The sequence below is a fragment of the Pristiophorus japonicus genome, chromosome 3, assembly GCF_044704955.1.
Source record: "Pristiophorus japonicus isolate sPriJap1 chromosome 3, sPriJap1.hap1, whole genome shotgun sequence".
Lineage (NCBI taxonomy): Eukaryota > Metazoa > Chordata > Chondrichthyes > Pristiophoridae > Pristiophorus > Pristiophorus japonicus.
The window spans coordinates 48,448,467-48,467,818 of record NC_091979.1 but is presented as its reverse complement, the minus strand read 5'-3'; the positions used below and the strand labels follow the sequence as shown (position 1 = coordinate 48,467,818).

General features: G+C 44.2%; 1 protein-coding gene across 1 annotated transcript in view; it reads left to right on the top strand.

Annotated features, from left to right (window-relative positions):
* The window catches only part of kif5c (kinesin family member 5C), a 279,299-nt gene that overhangs the window by 130,869 nt on the left and 129,078 nt on the right, over nucleotides 1–19,352 (top strand). Inside the window, exons 2-3 of the mRNA XM_070874419.1 lie at nucleotides 9,192–9,282; nucleotides 18,698–18,771. Coding sequence (XP_070730520.1) covers nucleotides 9,192–9,282; nucleotides 18,698–18,771 — 165 coding nt within the window. The remainder of the gene's footprint in view (nucleotides 1–9,191; nucleotides 9,283–18,697; nucleotides 18,772–19,352) is intronic.

Here is a 19,352-nt window from a genome sequence, read left to right as displayed (position 1 = left end):
TCTTCCTCAGGTGACCGAAGGCTGCACTGGCACACCGGAGGCAGTGTTAGACCTTGTCGTCGATGTCTGCCCTTGCTGATAGTAGACTCCCGAGGTATGGAAAATGGTCCACGTTGTCCAAGGCTGTGCCGTGGATTTTGATGACCGGGGGACAGTGCTGTGTGGTGGGGTCAGGTTGGTGGACGACCTTTGTCTTACGGATGTTTAGTGCAAGGCCCATGCTTTCATATGTCTCGGTGAAGATGTTGATGATGCCTTGGAGTTCCACCTCTGAATGTGCGCAGACGCAAGCTTCATCCGCATACTGTAGTTCGATAACAGAGGATGGGACGACCTTGGATCTAGCCTGGAGGTGACGAAGGTTGAACAGGTTCCCACTGCTTCTATAGTTCAGTTCCACTCCAGCGGGGAGCTTGTTGAGACTAAGATGGAGCGTTGCAGTGAGGAATATAAAGAAGCGCATTGGTACGATGATGCAGCCCTGTTTAGAAACATAGAAAATAGGTGCAGGAGTAGGCCATTCAGCCCTTTGAGCCTGCACCACTTGACCCCAGTCTGGACGTGGATTGGGTCTGTGGTGGATCTGTTCATCAGGATCATGGCTTGCATGTTGGCGTAGAGCAGGCGGAGGATGGTGACAAACTTTTAGGGGCAGCCGAAACAGAGGAGGACTCTCCATAGAACCTCATGGTTGACAGTGTCAAAGGTCTTTGTGAAGTCAAAGAAGGCCATGTACAATGATTGGTGCTGTTCCCTGCATTTCTCTTGTAGTTGTCGTGCAGTGAAGACACTAGTTAGGTCACAGCTAGAGTTTTTAAAAATTCTTTCCTGGGATGTGATCATCACTGGCAAGGCCAGCATTAATTGCCTTCTTGCACTGTTACAGTCATTCTGGTGAAGGTACTCCCACAGTACTGTTAGGGAGGGAGTTTTAGGATTTTGACCCAATGACAATGAAGGAACGGCAATATATTTCCAAGTCAGGATGATGTGTAATTTGAGGGGACCTTGGATGCGATAGTGTTCCCATGCATCTGTTGCCCTTGTCCTTCTAGGTGGTTGATGCCGCCAATTTGGGAGGTGCTGCCAAAGAAGCCTTGGCGAGTTGCTGCAGTACATCTTGTAGATGGTACACACTGCAGCCACAGTGCACGGTGGTGGAGGGAGTGAATGTTTAAGGTGGTGGATGGGGTGATCATAAAGCGGGCTGCTTTGTCCTGGATGGTGTCGAGCTTCTTAAGTGTTGTTGGAACTGCATTTATTCAGGCAAGTGGAGAGTATTCCATCAGACATGTGCCTTGTAGATGGTAGAAAGGCTTGGTAGTCAAGAGTTGAGACACTCGCCACAGAATACCCAGCTTCTGACCTGCTCTTGTAACCACAGTATTTATGCGGCTGATCTAGTTAAGTTTCTGGTCAATGGAGACCCCCAGGATTTCGATGGTGGGGGATTCGGCGATAGTAATGCCGAGAATGTCAAGAGGCGGTGATTAGATTACTGCGTACTGAGTACTGCGTTGAGTTCTGGTCGCCACATGACATGAAAGATATGATTGCACTTGAGAGGGTACAGAGGAGACTTACGAGGATGTTGCCACGACGAGAGAATTTTAGCTATGAGAAAATATTGGACAGGTTGGGGTTGTTTTCTTTGGAACAGAGGAGACTGAGAGATGACTTGATTGAGGTGTATAAAATTGAAGGGCCTAGATCATCATCATAGGCAGTCCCTCGGAATCGAGGAAGACTTGCTTCCACTCTTAGCATGAGTTCTTCGGTGGCTGTGCAGTCCAATACGAGAACCACAGTCTCCACTAGATAGAGTGATTAGGAAGGACCTGTTTCCCTTATCCGAGAGGTCATTAAGCAAGGGGCATAGATTTAAACGAATTGGCAGAAGGATTAAAGGGGAATTGAGGAGAAACTTTTTTACCCAGAGGGTGATGGGGGTCTGGAACTCACTGCCTGAAAGGGTGGTAGAGGCAGAAACCCTCATTGCATTTAAGAAGTACTTGGATGTGCACTTGAAGTGCCGTAACCTACAGGGCTACGGACCAAGCGCTGGAAAGTGTGATTAGGCTGGATAGCTCTTTATCGGTTGGCACAGACACAATGGGTCGAATGGCCTCCTTCTGTGCCATAAATTTCTATGATTCTACGAATGCAGCAGCTTCATGAAACCCCCTGTGAGATTAAGTGCGAGATGCCATTTTTGTGAAGCTAACGGCAAAGCGCTGTTTATTGGGCAGGAACTTTTGATGAATCGCAGTTCACTGGCTAGCTCTTCCCTGCCACAAATTACTGGTCGATTTGCACATTGATAAAGGTGTGTATCATTCAGACCCTGCTATTTTTTTCAGGAAAATCTGGTTCATTGTATTTGTTTTGAGCAACTGTAATTGTTGTTTCCATCCATTACTTTTTCTATAGGTCTTCCCTCTCCCCTTAGTGAAGATATATAGCGCTGCATTCTTTTTTAGGCTTATTTCAGCTAAGGTTCAAGATTTTAGTGACTCAAGTCTCAAATAGCAACCGGACAAAGACATAAAAAGAATTCAGCACTGCATTTCTTACACACTATTTTTAAAGAACAATATATATATACAGGTTGTACCTCCCTTATCCGGAACCCTCGGGACCTGGCCTGTTATGGATAAGGGATTTTTCTGGACAAGGGGTGGTCACGTTAAATTGGATGGTACAGGTACTGAGCAAGGGGATATTGGGTCTGGCTGGCTTGGGGCTGGGATGCAGCAGAGAAATTATGGGGGGCGGGAGTGGGGGGCGCGGCAGGGGCAGTGGATCGCAGGGTCGGGCAAGCAATTGTGGGAGTCGGCAACGAGGAAGGACTTCAATTTGTTCATGCCGGAGATCTGCGCATGAGCCGCCCAGTGGTCGGGAATGGTTCTGGATGAGGGGTGGTTCCGGATAAGGGAGTCCTGGATAAGGGAAAAGAAAATCCTTGTACGAGAAGGATTATTATATGAACAAGTATTGCACAATCTAGAACATTGTCACTCAAATATAACTGTCAGTGATAGAAATACAGAAATACAAGATAATTCAAAGTAATCTGAATTCAGTTACTGTGGATAAATCCGAACTCTTTGTGCTGTGGGGACTTAGATATTGGATTATAATTTCCACAGAAACTTTTGTTTTTGCACCAAGGAATTAAATATTCTGGGCTCCTTTGGATGTTCTTGCAGATTATAGACAGAGACCGATGAGGAAGACACTCTGGATTCGAGTGCTAGGATCACATTTCATCAGTTGACTTTGTTTGATTGGATGACATTATAACCCTCTATAACTGAGAAAATTCTCAAAGCTAAGAGGATGTCTGGCTGAGAGACTCAGATGGGAGATGTTGTTTACTTCTATTCCCACATCAAGAAAAAAATACGGATCAGATTTGAAAAGGTCCAAAGCAGGAGCAGGGGATGGTAGATAGAAATGGATTTTTAAGTCATGGAAAACAATCACACAACATTCTGGGGTTCATAGAAACATAGAAAATAGGTGCAGGAGTAGGCCATTCGGCCCTTCGAGCCTGCACCGCCATTCAATGAGTTCATGGCTGAACATGCAACTTCAGTACTCCATTCCTGCTTTCTCGCCATACCCCTTGATCCCCCTAGTAGTAAGGACTACATCTAACTCCTTTTTGAATATATTTAGTGAATTGGCCTCAGGTTCACCACTCTCTGGGAGAAGAAGTTTCTCCTCATCTCGGTCCTAAATAGCTTCCCCCCTATCCTTAGACTGTGACCCCTGGTTCTGGACTTCCCCAACATTGGGAACATTCTTCCTGCATCTAACCTGTCTAAACCCGTCAGAATTTTAAACGTTTCTATGAGATGCCCTCTCATTCTTCTAAACTCCAGTGAATACAAGCCCAGTTGATCCAATCTTTCTTGATATGTCAGTCCCGTCATCCCGGGAATCAGTCTGGTGAACCTTCGCTGCACACCCTCAATAGCAAGAATGTCCTTCCTCAAGTTAGGAGACCAAAACTGTATACAATACTCCAGGTGTGGCCTCACCAAGGCCCTGTACAACTGAAGTAACACCTCTCTGCCCCTGTACTCGAATCCCCTCGCTATGAAGGCCAACATGCCATTTGCTTTCTTAACCACCTGCTGCACCTGCATGCCAACCTTCAATGACTGATGTACCATGACACCCAGGTCTCGTTGCACCTCCCCTTTTCCTAATCTGTCACCATTCAGATAATAGTCTATCTCTCTGTTTTTACGACCAAAGTGGATAGCCTCACATTTATCCACATTATACTTCATCTGCCATGCATTTGCCCACTCACCTAACCTATCCAAGTCACTCTGCAGCCTCATAGCATCCTCCTCGCAGTTCACACTGCCACCCAACTTAGTGTCATCTGCAAATTTGGAGATATGACATTTAATCCCCTCATCTATATCATTAATGTACAATATAAACAGCTGGGGCCCCAGCACAGAACTTTGCGGTACCCTACTAGTCACTGCCTGCCATTCTGAAAAGTACCCATTTACTCCTACTCTTTGCTTCCTGTCTGCCAACCAGTTCTCAATCCACGTCAGCACACTACCCCCAATCCCATGTGCTTTAACTTTGCACATTAATCTCTTGTGTGGGACCTTGTCGAAAGCCTTCTGAAAGTCCAAATACACCACATCAACTGGTTCTCCCTTGTCCACTCTACTGGAAACATCCTCAAAAAATTCCAGAAGATTTGTCAAGCATGATCTCCCTTTCACAAATCCATGCTGACTTGGACCTATCATGTCACCGCTTTCCAAATGCGCTGCTATGACATCCTTAATAATTGATTCCATCATTTTACCAACTACCAATGTCAGGCTGACCAGTCTATAATTCCGTTTTCTCTCCCTTTTTTTAAAAAGTGGGGTTACATTGGATACCCACCACTCCATAGGAACTGATCCAGAGTCTATGGAATGTTGGAAAATGACTGTCAATTATAAATGAGTTAGAAATATATAGCTAATTCCCCTCCCCCTCAATGGCTCAGTGGGTAATCTCTCTGCTGATAACAATGCCCCATACTGGCAACACTCACAGGGCCCAAAATTGGCTAGCGCCTCGGTTGGGGGCGGTAACATTTCCTGCCCCAGAAGCGAAATTAGGGTTACCACCTCTCACAGGAAGTGGAGTGCAATGTCACGCACTCCACTTCCTCTCAGGGTGGGATTGGGGCATTACGCGGGCACATCATAGAGTGCTACACGGCCTCTCCTCGTAGTGCTGACGCGTTTCAACGCCCATCCCCTACCGTTAAAGGAGAAGGACGCTGCGAGATCTCCAGGCTTTTGATTGACCTCCACTCGGCCACCGGGGATGCGGGGTGCCGTGGCTACAGCCCGGCACTGAACCAGAGTGCCGTGTTGCACAATCGGGACCCAGACCCCACGACATTGTTGGACAACAGCCCGACTGGTGAGTGAGAGAAGAAAAAAAAATGGCGGTGCACGGTGGAGCAAACCTCCCCTTTAACTTTCGCCTCGCACGCGAAGTGCGGCTCGGCTTGTGACCCACGTGACTGGCGCTGGCAGCATCCACAGGAGCCTCATGGAGTGCTGCCCAAGTTCCGCTGCAGGGCGAAAAGGGAATGCCACACATGTGATGACATCTTCGCCGGAGATGCGGCGGCCCGGGGCGCTACCAGCGGGACACGGTGCTACTGCATCCGCACCTCCGCTAACTCCCGCCCGAGCCGGTAGTGTCCCACATCCCAGGTGAAAACACTTTTGCGCCCCGTTAGCACCTCCCTGGAGGCACTAACTGGAGTCCCACAACAGGGGAATTTCACCACCACTGTCTCAGCTCACATCCACCGGCCAGCCAGTTCAAGGTGAGAGACTGCCTGACAATATGCACATGAGGCCTGGGCGATATAGGGGGAAAAATTCCGTTGCGTCCCGTTTGGGGGACGGTAACACTCACGAGCCGTGAGACTTTGCGCCAGGCACAGAAACATAGAAACTTACAGCGCAGAAGGAGGCCATGTTGGCCCATCATGTCCATGCCCGCTGACAAAGTGCCGCACGGCCCTTGGCCAGCAGCCCTGAAGGTTACATATAAACCTATGAACAATGACGGAAAGGCAAAGAGCACCCAGCCCAACCAGTCCGCCTCACACATAGATTAAGAAGTTGGAAGACAAAGGACAAAGTTTGCTTAATGTAGATAAATTGCAAAATCATAAGATTGGGGAAGGGGAATAACACTGCGAATATAAGTCAAAGTGAAAGAGCATCTGGAAGGGCGCTGAGCACCTCGAGTCTCAACGCCGAGAGCATGCAGAAAGCAAGCGCTGGCAGCAGGAGTGTGTGGCAAACCAGACTCCACACCCACCCTTTCCTTCAACCATTGTCTGTCCCACCTGTGACAGAGACTGTAGTTCCCGTATTGGACTGTTCAGTCACCTGAGAACTCACTTTTAGAATGGAAGCAAGTCTTCCTCGATTTCAAGGGACTGTCTATCATGATGGTGATAAGCTAAATGACAGTCTAGAGGTCACTATGTAGGAGAGAGGATACTGCTAGATAGATGACTAAAACTATCAGTGAAGTATGTGCCAGCAATCAAATTTGGGGCTAATTTTCCAAGTGCATGCTGGAAGTGAGCAATCTCACTTTCTATCAGTGTATATTGGAAAATCATGGTTTTCCATCTATTGATTTCAGAGAAAGCTCAATTTTGTATAAGTGCTAGTGGAGGATTCTTGCCACCAGTGCATACCTGGAAAATTATTGATGTATAGTTAGAGGGCTAGAGCATAGGGGCTAGAAAGTGCTGCTGACTTTGTACAAAGCATTGGTCTAATGTTGTACAGGATTCTACTACAGCAGGAATATTTACATTTTTGTAAATGGCATAGCAAAGCATAACTAAATTGATTTCTGAGTTTAGGCACCTAAGCTATGAAAAGAAGCAATCGTGATTGACAATGTTTACATTCAGAGTTGTGCTCATTATTAATACCAGGTCAAGTAGCAGAAGAATTTTGTTGATCTTGAACTGTGAAGGTACCTCAGATGCAGAATAAGGTTTAGAAGACAGTAGCCTAAAGAATGAAGACAGGAAAGTCATCCAGAACCAATAACCATTCTTGATGATTGTTCCTACTAAAGCAATTCCATCTCTAAGGGGTTTTATTAAGGGGTTACTCTTAATAATAAGGGGTTTAGTATCTTTGAAAGTAGATAAATCCCCAGGCCCGGATAAAATGTATCCCACGCTTTACGAGAAGCAAGGGAACAAACAGCAGAGGCTCTGACCATCATTTTTCCAATCCTCTCTAGCTACAGGTGTGGTGCCGGAGGATTGGAGGACTGCTGACGGTGTACCATTGTTTAAAATGGAGAAAGGGATAGACTGAGTAATTACAGGCCAGTCCACTTAACCTCAGTAGTGGGAAAATTATTGGAAAACATTCTGAGGGACAGTATTAATCGTCATTTAGAAAGGCACGGATTAATCAAGGACGTTCAGCATGGATTTGTTAAGCGAAGGTTGAGTCTGACTAGCTTGATTGAATTTTTTGAAGAGGTTACAAGGAGGGACGATGAGGGGAGGCATTCGATGTAGTCTAAATGGACGTTAGCAAGGCTTTTGACAAGGTCCCACTTGGCAGCCTGGTCAGAAAATTAAAAGCCCATGGTATCCAAGGGAAAGTGGCAAGTTGGGTCCAAAATTGGCTCAGTGGCAATAGCAGAGGGACCTTGGAGTGCATGTCAACAGATCGCTGATGGTAGATAAACATAGAAACATAGAAAATAGGTGCAGGAGTTGGCCATTCGGCCCTTCGAGCCTGCACCGCCATTCAATGAGTTCATGGCTGAACATGCAACCTCAGTACCCCATTCCTGCTTTTTCACCATACCCCTTGATCCCCCTAGTAGTAAGGACTACATCTAACTCCTTTTTGAATATATTTAGTGAATTGGCCTCAACAACTTTCTGTGGTAGAGAATTCCACAGGTTCACCACTCTCTGGGTGAAGAAGTTTCTCCTCATCTCGGTCCTAAATGGCTTACCCCTTATCCTTAGATGGTTAAGATGGCATATGGGATACTATCCTTTATTAACTGAGAAGTAAAATATAAGAGCAGTGAGGTTATGCTAAAACTGTATAGAGCACTAGTTAGGCCACAGCTAGAGTACTGTGTGCAGTTCTGGTCACCACATTACAGGAAAGATGTGATTGCACGAGAGAGGGTACAGAGGAGATTTACGAGGGTTTTGCCATGACAAGAGAATTTTTAGCTCTGAGGAAAGATTGGATAGGCTGGGTTTTTTTTCTTTGTAACAGAGGAGGCTTAGGGGAGATTTAATTAAGGTGTATAACATTATGAGAGGCCTAGATAGAATGGATAGGAAGGATGTATTTCCATTAGTACAGAGGTCAATAACGAAGGGGCAATAGATTTGAAGTAATTGGAAGAATGATTAGAGAGGAGTTGAGGAGAATTCTTTTTCACTCAGAGGGTGATGGGAGTCTGGAACTCACTCCCTGAAATGGTGGTAGAGGCAGAAACCCTCACCACATTAAAAAGTACTTGGATATGCACTTGAATTATCGTAACCTACAGGACTACGGGCCAAGAGCTGGACAGTGGAATTCGGCTGCATGGCTCTTTATCGGCTGGCACAGACACGAAGGGCTGAATGGTATTGTGGGTGTGATGCTATTATATCGCAGACAAATTTTAGAATTGTAGCCTCAGAGGGAAGGGACAAGTGATCTGTTTGATTTCAAATTTGATCAAACTTGCAAAAAAGGTATAATTTAATCCATCTATGTTTAATTTAGTGCATTTTTTATTGCTATGAATGAGTGCCAATATTTTAAGTGACATTTCCTGTGTTGTGACTGTAGATACTGGAAATAAATGAAGGTCACGAAGGATATTTGCTTCTGTGCTGTATGTTTCATTACCCTAGACATTGTCAAAACCATGGCTGCACTTTTGAATGTAAGGTGTCGATACTTTCATACAGTGGTCAGTTTTCCAACTGTTGACAGTCACTCTCGCCAATTGAATATGCATTTGTATAATTTCCAGAGCTTGATAATAAATACCAGCCACAAACAGTAAATGGTCTGTTTGAAGGCCTTGTATGTCGAAATATTTTAGAATATGAATTTCTTTTTTTCTTCCAGCAAGGAAAACCTTTCGTGTTTGACAAAGTGTTTTCTCCGAACACGTCCCAGGAACAAGTTTACAATGTATGTGCCAAGCAGATTGTTAAAGGTAAGTGGTGCAGAGTATAGCTTTCAAGTTACTGAAATGAGAACTTAAGAACATAAGCAATAGGAGCAGGAGAAGGCCAAATGGCCCCTCGAGCCTGCTAGGAGCATAGGAAACATAGGAACAGAAGTTGGCCATTGAGCCATTGAGTCCCATTCAATGAGATCAATGGCTGATCTGCGACCTAACTCCATAAACCCGCCTTTGGCCCATGTTCTTAATACCTTTGGTTAACAAAAAGCTATCAATCTCCAATTTAAAATTCACAATTGACCGAGCATCGTTTTCTGTTTGCTGAAGAGAGTTCCAAACTTCTACCATCCTTTGTATGTAGAACTGTTTCCTAATTTCACTCCTGAAAGGCTTGGCTCTAATTTTTAGACTGTGCCCCCTGGTCCTAGAATCCACAACCAGTGGAAATAGTTTCCCTCTATCTACCCTCTCTGTTCCCCTTAATATCCTGAAAACATCAATCAGATCACCCATTAACCTTCTAAATTCTAGAGAATACAACCCTAATTTGTATGCAACCCTCGTAACCTAACCCTTGAAGTCCGGGTATCATTTTGGTAAACCTATGCTGCTCTCCCTCCAAGGCCAATATATCCTTCCTAAGGTGTGGTGCCCAGAAACTGCTCACAGTGCTCCAGGTGTGGTCTACCCAGGGTTTTGTACAGCTGCAGCATAACTTCTACCCCCTTGTACTCTAGTCCTCTAGATATAGAGGCCAACATTCCATTAGCCTCTTTGATTATTTTCCATACCTTTTAATTATTTATGTACCTGGACCCCAAGTCACTTTAGACCTCCACTGTTTTTAGCTTTCACCATTTAGAAAGTACCCTGTCCAAAGTGGATGACCTCACATTTGCCGACATTAAAATCCATTTGCCACAGTTTTGCCCATTCACTTAATCCATCAATATCCCTTTGTAATTTTATGCTTTCATCTACACTGCCTACAATGCTGCCTATCGTTGTGTCCTCAGCAAATATGGATATATGAAAAATCTGCTCTGCCATTCAGTAAGATCATGGCTGAACTTCTACATCAACTCCACTTTCCCATCCTATCCCCATATCCATTAATTCCCTTAGTGCCAGTGATATACTCAGCGACTGAGCATCCACAGCCTTCTGGGGTAGAGAATTCCAAAGATAATGAAGTGATTTTGTGGGGTGGAGAGAGAGATCAATTGGGAATAATTGACTTCTTTGCCTAATCTAGAAGTTCTAGCCAGAAATCTCTTATTTTCTAGTCTTACAACAGTATTTTATACCAATATTTATTCTTCTGTTTGAGCATGTTGTCTTGCACAAATTACTGTTTGTAGCTCCAAGTGTGGCATTATGTTCTGTGTATTTTTTATTGAAAACTCTGCTCCAAGCACACGGGTTAGGTACACAGTCGATGATGGTATTGAAGAATTGATGAACACAGGCACAAATGAGGCTATCTGAAATCAAAACAGAAAATGCTGAAGTGCACAGCAATTCGATTAGTAGCTGAAAGAATGAAAGAGAGAGAAGTTTCTTTCTCTCTCAGTGGCTGACTAACCTGCTGTGCATTTCCAGCATTTTGACCATAGATTTTCAGCACTGATCTACTCGCTGCTGTCTGGGATCAAGGGCTGTTTGTTTGGTAATTCTAGCAGAAAATAAACTAGACAACAACAACTTGCATTTGTATAGCGCCTTTAACATAGTAAAACATCCCAAAGTGCTGAACAAGAGTGTAATCAAACAAAATGTGACACCGAGCCACATAAGGAGATATTAGGGCAGGTGACCAAAGACATAAGTTTAAGGAGCATCTTAAAGGAGGAGAGAGAGGTAGAAGGATGGAGAGATTTAGGGAGGGAATTCCAGAGCTTGGGGTCTAGGCAGCTGAAGGCACAGCCACCAATAGTGGAGCAAAGAAAATCGAGGAGGTGCAAGAGGCCAGAATTGGAGGAGCGCAGAGACCTTGGAGGGCAGTAGGGCTGGAGGAGGTTACAGAGATAGGGAGGGGCGAGGCCATGGAGGGATTTGAAAACCAGAATGAGAATTTTAAAATCGAGGCATTGCTGGATCGGATGCCAATGTAGGACGGCGACCACGGGCGATAGGTAAACGGGACTTGATGCAAGTTAAAATACGGGCAGCAGAGTTTTGGATGAACTTAGACGTCAGGCTGGCAAAGAGTGCATTGGAATAGTTAAGTCGAGAGGTAACAAAGACATGGATGAGGGTTTCAGCAGCAGATGAGCTGAAGCAGGGGTGGAGATGGGCAATGTTCCGGAGGTGGAAGTAGGTTGTGATGGAGAGGATATGGGGTCAGAAGCTGAGCTCGGGTCAAATAGGATGGCAGTCTGGTTCAGCCTCAGCCAGTGGCCAGGGAGCGGGATGGAGTCAGTGGCTAAGGAACAAAGTTTGTGGTGCGCCCAAAGACAATGGCTTTGGTCTTCCCAATATTTAATTGGAGGAAGTTTGTGCTCATCCAATACTGGATGTCGGACAAGCAGCTTGACAAATCCGAGGCAGGGGAGGGGTTGAGAGAGGTGGTAATGACTTTAAGCTGGGAGTCATTATGGAACCTGATGCTGTGGTTTTGGATTATGTCACCACGGGGCAGTTTGTGGATGAGAAATAGAAGGGGGCCAAGGATAGATCCTTTGGGGACTCCAGAGGTAATGGTATAGGAGCAGGAAGAGAAGCCATTGCAGGTGACTCTCTCGCTAAGACTGGATAGATAGGAATGGAACCAGGCAAGGACAGTCCCACTCAGCTGGACTATGAAGGAGAGGCGTTAGAGGAAGATGGCATGGTCAATCATGTCAAAGGCTGCAGACTGGTTGAGAAGGATGAGAAGGGATAATTTATCATGGTCACAGTCACGTAAGGAGTCATTTGTGATAATGGTAATTTCAGTGCTGTGGCAGGGCGAAAATCTGAATGGATAGCTTCAAACATGGCATTGCAGGAAAGATGGGCACGGAATTGGAAGGTGACAACTTGTTCAAGGACTTTGAAGATGAATGGCAGGTTGGAGATGGGATGGTAGTTTGCAAGGGCAGAGGGGTCAAGGGTGTTTTTTTAAGGAGGAGGGTAATTATGGTGGTTTTGAAGGGGACACTACCTGCGGAGAAGGATTCATTAACAATATCATCTAACATGGGGGCCAGGAAGGGAAGCTGGGTGATGATATTGGTGGAAATAAGGTCAAGGGAGCAGGAGGTGAATCTCATGGACAAGGTGAGCTTGGAGAGGAGATAGGAGAGAAACTAGAAAAAGAAGCATGTTCAGGGTTAGGGCAGGGGGATCCTTGGGAGAAGTTTGGCTTGGTGGGCCAGGGAAGGGGAGGGAAGCGGCAGAGGGAGCTGAACGGATGGTCTCGATCTTCGTGATAAAAAATTCATGAGCTCCTCGCACTTGTTGTTGGAGGTGAGGGTGGAGGGAGCAGGGGAGAGGGGTTTAAGAAGATGATTTCTAATGGATAGGGGCTGTACCAGGGGGAGCAACTAGTGTGAGAGAGAGTAATGATTTTAATGGGGACCACACCTTTAAAGGTGGAGGTGAGGGTGTGATTGAGCAGAAATGCCATGGTAAATGGTGGGCCAACAACTTGGCAGTTGGGAATATGAAAGTACCGTTGTATATGACTTTGGGGAAGAGATTTTTCCAGGGGCAGACACAGAAGGGAGGGAGAAGAGGATGTGCCATGAGCATGAAGCAGGAGAGGCATTTAATACTTGCTTCTACATTTTTACTAAAATTTGGACCGGAGGAAAATACACCTCATGTTGTCTATATAGATGTATAACAAAGAATTAGTTGCAATATCAGAATAAAAGGATGATAAATCTATCTTGCAAGTTGCTGACTGAATGATAAATTAATTTACTAAATGCATTCCTTGAGTAACAGAACTTCTTTTGCATAGATCAACACAATAAATTGTTTTTCTCCTTGCTCCATTCAGGTCCTTTTTCCATTTATTTCACCCTCATTCCCCGAACCCCCACTAAGATATTTGTTGGTTGAAATGACAGAGGACTGTTAAATGGTTCATATAGTTCTTAAAGATCCCATGCCACTATTTGAAGAGAAGCAAGGAATTCTTCTGCTGTTTCAGCCAATATTACTTCTTGGCAATATTACCTTTTTTTAAAAGAATGGCTGGAGGGTTTGCCTAAGTCACAAGATTTCAAACCGAGATCTTTGAGTCCATCCAATTTCTTCCTGTGTGTCAGAAGATTTCTTTATATTGTCTTTACTTGTTGATCAACGTACTGCTTCTGTTGCTGTATAGCAAAATGTTTTCTCCCAAGGTAACAATAGCCCAGAATTTCCTCAGTGCGATTTACACTGCTGTTACATCTTTACAAAAAAAGTGGTACACCACCACAGACCTCTAGAGGGAGATGTGTGGTGGTTTCCTCGGTATGCTCATTTGCATATCTAGAGGAGCAAGCATCGGTGTAAAATCGGTGTAAAACTACTGCAAGCAACTCAACCAGTCAGAAGGTTGTGTGCAGCCTTTTAAATGAACATTGGAAGAGATTAGAGATAGGGAGTGTCGAGGCCATGGAAGGATTTGAAAACAATGATAAGAATTTTGCAATTGAGGCGTTGCTTAATCGGGAGCCAATGTATGTCAGCGAGCACAGGGGTGATGCGTGATCGGGACTTGGTGTGAGTTAGGACACGGGCAGCCGAGTTTTGGATGACCTCAAGTTTACGTAGGATAAACCGTGGGAGATCAGCCAGGAATGCATTGGAATAGTCAAGTCTAGAGGTAAGAAAGGCATGGGTGAGGGTTTCAGCAGCAGATGAGCTGAGGCAGGGGCGGATGACGGGCAATGTACAACATACAGGTGAGACTAGCAGGGAAGATCATCATAGAAGAAGAATGCCTCTGTGAACAAGGAGGTGGGAGGGGGTGAAGAGCGCCTTTGTGGACTTGAGGCGATGATTGGGGAAGACTACCTGTGTGTACAGGGTGGAGTAGGTGAAGAGTGTAGACTTGAGAAGGTTGGAGGGGGATGGATGCTCATGTGAACATGGGGTGAGAATGTTTGTGAACTGGGGGAGAGTGAGAAGGACAGTGATTTGTTTAGATCCCTTTTAGGAAAGTGATGGTTTGGTTGGACTATAGAATATGGATAAATCCAAATTACACTTGTAGAAATAAAGACATTTATAATAAGTTTTTAAAAAGTATTTAAAAAGAATGCATCATTTTAAATGTGAAAATTCAAAACTTTCTGGGGAACATGTCCCTGGGACTGCATGGAGAGGTATGAACCTGTGGGCATTGGGGCAGCAACGGTTAGAAGAAAGTGTGTACAATTCTAATTGCCTGAAGGTTCTGTGTCTCAATGCGAGGAGCATTCATAATAAGTTGGATGAATTAACTGCGCAGACAGCTGTTAACGGATAGGATGTAATTGGGATTACGGAGACTATGGCTCCAGGGTGACCAAGGCTGGGAGCTCAACATCCAGGGGTATTCAATATTCAGGAAGGATAGACAGAAAGGAAAAGGAGATGGGGTAGCGTTGATGGTTAAAGAGGAGATTAACGCAATAGTAAGGAAGGACATTAGCTTAGATGATGTGGAATCTGTATGGGTAGAGCTGCGGAACACCAAAGGGCAAAAAACGCTAGTGAGAGTTGTATACAGACCACCAAACAGTAGTACTGAGGTTGGGGATGGCATCAAACAAGAAATTAGGGATGCGTGCAATAAAGGTACAGCAGCTATCATGGGTGACTTTAATCTACATATAGATTGGGCTAACCAAACTGGTAGCAATACGGTGAAGGAGGATTTCCTGGAGTGTATGGTTTTCTAGACCAATATGTCAAGGAACCAACTAGAGGGCTGGCCATCCTAGACTGGGTGTTGTGTATTGAGAGAGGACTAATTGGCAATCTTTTTGTGCAAGGCCCCTTGGGGAAGAGTGACCATAATATGGTAGAATTCTTCATTAAGATGGACGGTGACAGTTAATTCAGACACTAAGGTCCTGAACTTAAAGAAAGGTAACTTTGACGGTAAGAGATGTGAATTGACTAGGATAGACTGGCGAATGATACTTAAAAGGTTGGCGGTGGATGGGCAATGGCAGACATTTAAAGATCACATGGATGAACTTCAACAATTGTACATCCCTGTCTGGAGTAAGACTAAAACGGGGAAGGTGGCTCAACCGTGGCTAACAAGGGAAATTAAGGATAGTGTTAAATCCAAGGAAGAGGCATATAAATTGGCCAGAAAAAGCAGCAAACCTGAGGGCTGGGAGAAATTTAGAATTCAGCAGAGGACAAAGGGTTTAATTAGGAGGGGGGCGGGGAAATAGAATATGCAGGGAACATAAAAACTGACTGCAAAAGTTTCTATAGATATGTGAAGAGAAAAAGATTAGTGAAGACAAATGTAGATCCCTTGCAGTCAGAATCAAATTAATTTTTAATGGAGAACAAAGAAATGGCAGATGAATTGAACAAAAACTTTGGTTCTGTCTTCAGTAAGGAAGACACAAATAACCTTCCAGAAATACTAGGGGATTGAGGGTCTAGCGAGAAGGAAGAACTGAAGGAAATCCTTATTAGTCAGGAAATTATGTTCGGGAAATTGATGGGATTGAAGGCTGATAAATCCCCAGGGCCTGATAGTCTGCATCCCAGAGTACTTAAGGAAGTGGCCCTAGAAGTAGTGGATGCATTGGTGGTCATTTTCCAACATTGTATAAACTCTGGATCAATTCCGATGGATTGGAGGGTAGCTAATGTAACACCACTTTTTTAAAAAGGAGGGAGAGAGAAAGCAGGGAATTATAGATCGGTTAGCCTGACATCGGTAGTGGGGAAAATGATGGAATCAATTATTAAGGATGCATTTGGAAAGCAGTGACAGGATCGGTCCAAGTCAGCATGGATTTATGAAAGGGAAATCAAGCTTGACAAATCTTCTAGAATTTTTTGCGGATGTAACTAGTAGAGTGGACAAGGGAGAACCAGTGGATGTGGTGTATTTGGACTTTCAAAAGGCTTTTGGCAAGGTCCCACACAAGAGATTAGTGTGCAAAATTAAAGCACATGGTATTGGGGGCAATGTATTGACGTGGATAGAGAACTGGTTGGCAGACAGGAATCAAAAAGTAGGAATAAACGGGTCTTTTTCAGAATGGCAGGCAGTGACTAGTGGGGTACCGCAAGGTTCAGTGCTGTGACCCCAGCTATTTACAATATACGTTAATGATTTAGGCGAAGGAATTGAATGTAATATCTCCAAATTTGCAGATGACACTAAGCTGGGTGGCGATGTGAGCTGTGGGGAGGATGCTAAGAGGCTGCAGGGTGACTTGGACAGGTTAGGTGAGTGGGCAAATGCATGGCAGATGCAGTATAATGTGGATAAATGTGAGGTTATCCACTTTGGTGACAAAAAGAGGAAGGCAGAATATTATCTGAATGGTGACAGATTAGGAAAAGGGGAGGTGCAACGAGACCTGGGTTACATGGTACATTAGTCATTGAAGTTTGACATGCAGGTACAGCGACTGTGAAGAAGGCAAATGGCATGTTGGCCTTCATAGCGAGACGAATTAAGTATAGGAGCAGGGAGGTCTTACTGCAGTTGTACAGGGCTTTGGTGAGGCCACACCTTGAATATTGTGTACAGTTTTGTTCTCCTAATCTGAGTAAGGACATTCTTGCTATTGAGGGAGTGCAGCGAAGGTTCACCAGACGATTCCCGGGATGGCAGGACTGACATATGAAGAAAGACTGGATCGACTAGGCTTATATTCACTGGAATTTAGAAAAATGAGAGGGGATCTCATAGAAACATATAAAATTCTGACGGGATTGGACAGGTTAGATGCAGGAAGAATGTTCCTAATGTTGGGGAAGCCCAGAACCAGGGGTCACAGTCTAAGGATAAGGGGTAAGCCATTTAGGACCGAGATGAGGAGAAACTTCTTCACTCAGAGAATTGTGAACTTATGGAATTCTCTACCACAGAAAGTTGTTGGAGGCCAGTTCGTTCGATCTATTAAAATGGGAGTTAGATGTGGCCCTTAAGGCTAAAGGGATCAAGGGGTATGGAGAGAAAGCAGGAATGGGATACTGAAGTTGCAACAGCCATGATCATATTGAATGGTGGTGCATGCTTGAAGAGCCTAATGGCCTACTCCTGCACCTATTTTCTTTGTTTCTATGCTGCCTACTGCCCTAGTTGCACATTTGTTTACTGTCCTCTCTAGCAATGCTTGAGCCATTTCTCTTGTAATTTGTAATTTATTTGATACTCTTAATCAGTGGTTCTTCCTTGGGCCACTTTTGCTTCATAGTTGACCTCCTCCTTCCAAATTAGGGATCATCTCATCAATCAGAATTGTCATTCCATACAGATTCTAGCTTATTTGGGTTGGTCACTATTTGAAATTCCCCAACCTTGCACCCGGTTCTTCAGCGATATCTTGTCGTTTTGGGCGAAAAACGATGAGCTGGGAAATTTGGAGAAGTCTTACGCCAGCAGTTTTTAAGTACCGCTGGGGAGCGAACTGCCGACGTGCAAGACTTGAAATAGCGTTTTTGGCAAAAATTTGGCTCACAGCGCACCCGTAGATAGGACGAAAAAAAACCGCCTGGGAAAAACCTGCATTGCAGCCCTTGGAACAGCGGTAGGTATAGAGACCTGCAAAAAAGCTAAGTTAAAATTAAAAAACATTTTTTTTTTTTGCAGCAATTCAATAGTTAAGTGTCTTGTGAATGTTTTGTGATTTTTTTTGCAATTTTTGTTTGGTGTTTTCCCTCCTCCCCAGGCCCAACTCGCAGGGTATTGGCCTCGGAGAAAAGTTGCAGAAAATTCGCAGTTTGCGTCACGAATCCTGGGCGCATTTTATCCCGAATGTTAGGCCTTGTAGCGGTAGCGGAGTCATAGCGGTATTTAAAATACCGCTGTCACCAAAAAATGGAATTTCTAGCCCATAATATATTATCTTGATTGAGCGGAACAAATGATTTTGTTTACCAAGTGTGAAAATTGACAAATGTGTCATGTTAAAGGGATTAACTCCATTTACTCTCTTGAAGGTACGTTGTGTTTAGTTAGCTAAAGGTTCACTACTATTCAAAGAAGTTTAATGATTTTCAAATATGTATCTTACATTCAGGTAAACATTTAATAATCCAAATTGAAGACTATAAAATCGAAAAAAAGACATGTAGCACCTTGTCATGTATCTCAAACGTCTCAAAGCACATCACATATAATGTATTACTCCTGAAGTGGAGTGACAGTTATTGTTCAGGCAAATTAAGTTATAGTTGTCTATAATGCAATTTTTGCTCATAAATTTAACAAAATTCAGTTTGACAATACACTTATTTACATAATTAATTATACTAATTTGTCATTCTTTTTCAGATGTGCTTGATGGGTACAATGGAACTATTTTTGCTTATGGTCAAACATCCTCTGGCAAAACACATACTATGGAGGTAAGTGATTGATGTGTCTTTTATCATGTATGTTATCAAAGCAGAAAGTATCCATTTCTGAAAATATCTTTGCCATAATTGAATGAGCAAAACTAATTCCAGTTCTCACTTTTCTCATCATAGTCCTCTTTCCCTCCTATCCGCACAAATATATCTGATAGCCTCTTGAACCTCCTTGTACTATTTTCTTCAACAGTCTTTCCTACTACTTGTTCGCCATCATGTCTTTAGTTACGCCTGAACCTGTATCATGCATCCGAGTTCAACATTAAAGACTGTGCAGGTTATTGCTCTTATTGGTGCAACTTTGATTTTGTTCAAAGTTATTGTCTCTGAATTAGCCCTAATCATGGACTTAAGCCAAATTGACAGTTATACTGCCGCACATTGGGTTACATTGCTTTTTTCTTTATTTGTTCCTGGCATGTGGGCGTCGTTGGCAAGACCAGCATTCCATCCCTAATTGCCCTTGAGAAGATGGCAGTGAGCCGCTTTCGTGAACCGCTGCAGTCCGTGTGGTGAAGGTACTCCCACAGTGCTGTTCAGGAGGGCGTTTCAGGATTTTGACCCAACTTCTCATG